The sequence below is a fragment of the Solanum dulcamara genome, chromosome 1 (assembly GCF_947179165.1).
Source record: "Solanum dulcamara chromosome 1, daSolDulc1.2, whole genome shotgun sequence".
In the NCBI taxonomy this organism is placed as follows: Eukaryota; Viridiplantae; Streptophyta; class Magnoliopsida; order Solanales; family Solanaceae; genus Solanum; species Solanum dulcamara.
In genome coordinates this window covers 4,314,181-4,320,134 of record NC_077237.1, presented here as the reverse complement: position 1 = coordinate 4,320,134, position 5,954 = coordinate 4,314,181, and the positions used below count along the sequence as shown (strand labels likewise).

The following is a 5,954-nucleotide window of genomic DNA, read 5'->3' as shown; positions in this document are numbered from 1 at the left end:
ATTATTATCCCATATAAAAAGTGAGATAAATAATGACATGTGATATCCTTATTTATCTCATCTTACATACCAAACGATCCCTAGCATTTCTATCACAACTTTACCTCTCCAGCAAACAAGCAGAAGCAAATCCAGGATTTGAAACTTATGAGTTTTTATGAATATTCAAATTGATATAAATAATAATTGAGTTCACAATTAGCCACAATTAATTTTTTATAAATATTTAATGAGCTTTTATAATATATACGTGGATATGTGCAAAAGCTACTGAGTTCCCATGAACTAGTGGTAAACCGTGGGGGGGGGGGGAGGATTTAAGCTAAAAACGGTAAGGGAAATAGCATACTAATGGAAAAGAATCAACAACAACATACTCAGTGTAGTATAGAGTGTACACAAACCTTACCCCAACCTCAGAGGCAGGGCTTAATGGGAAAGAATGAATAAATACAATTCAAATCTCTGGAAAACTAGCAAGTATGGTAGAAACAGGAAGCAATACAAATACATATGTGTTCTATGGTACAACAAATTAAGATACTCAACCAAGTTCATAACAGCACTGTTCAATCAACTGATACATCCATAATTTAGTACATCACTTCCTCGCATTTTGATGAGCGTCTGCTTCACATTGCTTCAACCTTCAATTTCACGTCTTCATTGAACGCCTTATCTCTATGAGAAGAGCCATGCCTACTTCAGCAAAAGAGTAACAATGTTCTCCCCATAGCTCTGTTAACCAATGCTCAGAAAGATGGGAAGAAGTTACTTAACGTTTTTTGACAATGCTGAGAATTGAACCCTAGTCTCCTATGATTTTCATCTCACTTCATCGACAGCTAGGATGTGTTGACCTTCTTATTCTTTGGTGAAAATAATAAATGAGGTCTCAATCCACATGTATTTTCTGCCAACCGATGCATGCTCCTGTGACAAGTTCAATTCTAACTTTGTCGCTTTCTCTAACGTTCAAGTTTATTCTTCCCCACGACATCTCAAATTTAGCCATCAGCAGCTCATTGTCCAGGAGGACCAAACATACACTTAACATTTCAAGGCAACCCACTAAGATGAGAAACAGCCATTGTGAGAGCTCAGTTCTGTGTTATCATCACCTTTCTGTCAGGTGATGTCCTGCTTCTTTGTTTCTCCAATTTAATGGGTTTGACAACCTTTTGGACTAACTTTTGTTACGAACTCTGAACACTCCAAGTTCTATGAATTTAACTTCTTCATGAGCCTCCTAAAACATGAGAATTTGTTCAAATGTAAATATCAAGACATAGAGCTTGGGAAACGCAAGAGGTATAAATAGGAAACAGAATAAGGACAATTATCAGGCAGAGCTCGTCCCTCAGATAGCAGTGATATTTTCAGTTTCTTCATCAATCTATCTAACCAACCAAGAAAAACGAGAATACTATCTCTGGAGAACTCTAGCGATATGTTTGGCATCCCTTCAAGGTTAATAAAAAAGAACAATGGTAGACCGTAGAAGATAGCTTTTTTTTTTTGATTTCCCACCCGGTGTCCGGAGCCCTTGGAGACCCGACTAAATCCGCACCGCGCGCTGTAGGGCCCATTCGGGGGTGGTGCTCTTGCTCGTGGAGACTTCTATGAATCAATCAATAGAGGTTATCTGCAGGGAGACTGATTTTGCATTTTTATTTTCCAAATCTTTCAGTTATAGTTCATATAGGAGTATATTTGTATGCTCTAAGCTTCGAGTCTCCATAAACAAATCCTGAGTTGATCTAAACTCTGGGTGACAGGTAATATAGACTATGTGGACCAGGAAAAACCTTGAATCAAGATTTTGAGCTCTAACCAATCCCATTGCCTTCTCGATAAGAAAACATTGGTTATAAAGAATTGAGTTAACCAAATGAGCTTGAATATCTATCCATTAAGTAGAAATTAACTTCAGCTCTAGATAACTAAATTTGAACACCAAACATAATTTGAATTCAACTTAGAAGTATATACACTCTAGTTTAAGAAGGTCAGGATGTGCTACCAATGAGCATTCCATACTCAACTTCTTCAAAAGTGGTCGTGATGTATCAAAAACATGTTCGCTTTGGCAAAGCCATAGATAAAACATAAAATAACAAGATCATTGGCAAACAGTGATTCAAACTTCACATCTCCAGACTACATATCAAAAGGAAATCAACGATGATCCTGGTTTGTTGTTTGTTGAAAATCTATCAGCTTTTACATTCATGAAAAAAAAGAACTGTACTCAGAATACCAGCCATATGAATTGCCCACTACTTTTTCTTAAAAGATTGTCCACTTTAAACCAGAAGAAAAACTCTTTAAGCAATGTTGAATAATATGCAAATGCTGAATTGAACTATTTTATGTAAGAACATCATACCTGAACTTCCTCCCCTGAAGTGTAAAGTTGTTGCTCATAAAGGGTTATCTACATTTGGGCGTTTCATGGATGCCTTTTGGTATCTCAGATTTTCGATCTCCTTCTCCAGAAAGTCCAAAGTTGTATCGGTCACGTGGTTCGGAGCACACCCTGCTTCCAACATCATCCTTAAAAACTTATAAGATTGCTTAAGCTGACCTGCCTTGGCATGAACTTCAATTAGTGTATTGTAAGTGACAACATCTGGATTTATTCCACTATCTTTCATCTGCTGGAAAAGCTTATTTGCTTCCTCAATCCTGCCAGCCTTCCCGAGGGCATTAATCAAGGTGTTATACATTACAATGTCAAGGTAACCTCCCTGCTTCATCAGTTTGTCTAGTACGGCATCAGCAAGATCAGCCCTTCCCATCTTTCCCAAGCCTTGGATTATGACATTGTACGTTGCTACATCAGAAGGGCAAACCTTCTCTCCCATTTCCTGTAAAACGCCCCATGCCTCATTAAAATATCCCTTCTTGACAAATGAACTCATCATAGAATTGTAAGTATAAATAACAGGGTCAGCACCCATGTCGGTGAAAATTTCAAATAATTTACAAGCCATGCTCAATTTTCCTTTGGCCAAAAATATCGACAAGAAGGTATTCACCATGTCAATATTAAAAGAATCTGCACCTTTAGTGTCTACTCGTTTTCCTCCAGAAAGAGAGAACATTCTTGAAGAATTACTTTGGGAGCTAACTTTATTAGCCAGCATGTCCATATATGGCGATGATGACCACGGATCACTTTCCTGATAGTGTATCTCAGCATCCTCTGCCCCAAGGGCAGTATCAGTATCAGCGTCTGTTAAGTTTTCTTGGCCTAGAATATCACCAAAGTTTCTGTTGGACGGAAAAATGGGTGTAAAATCCTTTTCTCTGCTCTGTGGAGCTTTCATTGTAGCCTCCATACTGTCTTTCCACCTGATAATAATTGGAACTAAATTGCTATCTCTGATGTGCTTCATAAGCCTCTCTGTATAATCCCAATGTCCTTCCCTGTAGATTGCAATCAAAAGAGAAGTTATAGTAACCAAATCAACAGTAAACCCTCTAGCTTCCATCTCTTCCACCAACTTCAGTGCTTCGTCAAGACTATCTTCCCGACAAAGATGCAAAATGACAATGCTATAAGTAACCCCATCCACAAAATTATTACTTTTCTTCTTCAAATCACAAAATAGGGTATAAGCAGCCAAAGCCCTCCCATTCTTGAACAAACCATCAACAAGAATATTATAGGTCCAACAATTGGCTCGGACACCATCATCTTCAATCATTTTCTGGAATAAATTGCATGCATCTGTCAACTTTCTCGCCTTGAGTAATCCATCTAAGAGGGAGTTATAAACAATAGTATCTGGACGTATGCCATTGTACTGCATCTCACTGAAAACTTTTATCGCATCATTTATCAGGTAAGCCTTAGAGCAACCTTGTATAACAATTCGGTAAGTATAAGCATCAGGTTCCAACCCCGATGACCCCTTTAATTCCTCCCACACAACAAAAGCATCCTTAACCTTCCCCAGCAAGCAAAGCACATGAATCAAGCTATTATAAGTACACAAGTCGGGACTAAACCAACTTCCCCTTTCCTTCATTTCTTTAAAAAGACTCAAAGAACTAGACAAATCCCCCCAACACCCGAACGTATGAATGCATATATTATACCCCCATCTATCAAACGGAAACACATTCCCTCCCCTAAGCTTATCAAAAACTTGTTTAAACTCAGTTCTCATATTAGCCCTCTTAAGGCCAACAAGCAACTCATTACACGCAACGGCACTACTAATCCCAATGCTATTCCCATCATTAGTTTCCAACAATTTAAGAAAAATCGACAAAGCTAAATTAACTTGATTCTTTTGTACAAGAGCAATAAGAACAGAATTATACACATCAGGACTTAAACAACTAGAATTATCCAAATCTCCCTCCACAAATTCCAAAATCCCAAGAGCAGAATCGAAATTACCGGCTCGAGTAAACGAGTCTAGCAGCAACTTAAATGTGGCCGAATTAAGCAACACTTCATCATCCTTCATGGAGTTCAGCAACAAAAAAATATCTTCCCGGTGATTATGACTATAGCAAATGGATTTGAACATTTGAGAGTAAGTTTCGGAGGAGTGTTTGAAATTAGGTCTGAGAGCACACCATTTGAAGAAGTCTAGTTTCCTTTTAGCATCCAAATTGTTGCGGTGGAGAACTTGAAGGACTAGGCTTTCTGATAGGGGAACTGAATCGCCGTACTTTTCTAGGTTACGTGTTCCTCCTGGCTTTATCAAAGCTTTTGCAATTGAAGCTACGACGAGCAAGTTTCCGACCTTAGATGCCGCCGTCAAGCTCGTACCGCCGTCTGCAGCTCCGGCGACGGAGAATTGTCTTCTACCGTATAAAACTGAGAGATTTCTTTGTACATTTGTGGCCATGGCAATGGTAATTGAGCTGAAGGTTTTGGATTAAACTGCATTTTGCGGGAGAAAGGAGGAAATCAATGGTTGTAATTACATTTTAAACCCTTTTAATTATTTAATTTGTGACAATTGCGCACAATCAATTCAAACAACATATACAATATAATTCTACAAGTAAAATTTGAATAAAAATCATGCGAATCTTGCTAATATATATTTATGGGATAGAAAAGTTATTTTTGATATATCTCAACTTTTACAATTTTTTTTTTAGAAGTATATATGTACAAGGAGGGAAGGGTATGAGCCTAATTTGAATTGATTTTTGACTGATGAATTATAAGCCAAAACTCATAAGTTAAAAATTTTAATTTAGTCCTAAGTGATAGTTAGAACTTTTGACTTATTTTTATTATTTTCACTTAAAATCAAATACTTAAAACTATTTTATTTTATCGAAATATTATAAAGTACTTAAAAACATTTAAAATAAGTTGATCTAAACAAACTCTATGAGTTAGGTTGAAAAATAAGTGAACTTGTATTGGGTACATTAACAAAAAAATATTATCCTAAAAATAATTATGAGAGGTAAAGGTGGAAGAGGGTTAAAAGGGATATGTGGGAGGAGGGGGGCTTATTTCTTTAGAAAATCATTTCACTCATTTTTGAAAAACTTGTTTTCCTTAAAAATATTTTTCAAATAATTTTAACGAATCGAAGATGAAAAAATATTTTTCCTCATTACCGAACACACCCTCTTATTTTTCCTCCTTACCGAACAAATTAGATAATGATGCATGTCAATTGGGCACGCCTTTCAACTTTTTACAATATATCTTTTAGCTATTATCAATAGAGATATACTTAATTAATGATCTGATTTCTATTATTATCTACTACTTTCTATTCTTTAATTGCTCTATTTTATCTGAGTTGCTTTCGTTATTTGATTTGTTTTGTCATATCACTTTGAACTTTTTATCCTTATCTGACTTTTTTTTATGATTTTACTGAGCAAAGGTCTTTCGAAAACAACCGTCCTACCTTGATAGGAGTCAGATCTGCGTACACTTTACCTTCCCCAGACCCCACGTT

The 5,954-nt window shown here is 36.6% G+C and overlaps 1 protein-coding gene across 1 annotated transcript; it reads right to left on the bottom strand.

Annotated features, from left to right (window-relative positions):
* Positions 1 to 395: 395 nt before the first annotated feature.
* LOC129898817 (pentatricopeptide repeat-containing protein At4g01570) lies at positions 396 to 4,957 on the bottom strand. Its single transcript, XM_055973506.1, has 2 exons — positions 2,390 to 4,957; positions 396 to 1,249 (listed from the first exon to the last, which is right to left on the bottom strand). The coding sequence occupies exon 1, from the start codon at positions 4,869 to 4,871 to the stop codon at positions 2,424 to 2,426; it is 2,448 nt and encodes an 815-aa protein (XP_055829481.1). The 5' UTR covers positions 4,872 to 4,957; the 3' UTR covers positions 396 to 1,249; positions 2,390 to 2,423.
* Positions 4,958 to 5,954: the final 997 nt, after the last annotated feature.

Excerpts from the sequence above, each read along its gene's own strand:
- LOC129898817 (XM_055973506.1), bottom strand. The coding sequence starts at position 4,871 with ATGGCCACAAATGTACAAAGAAATCTCTCAGTTTTATACGGTAGAAGA.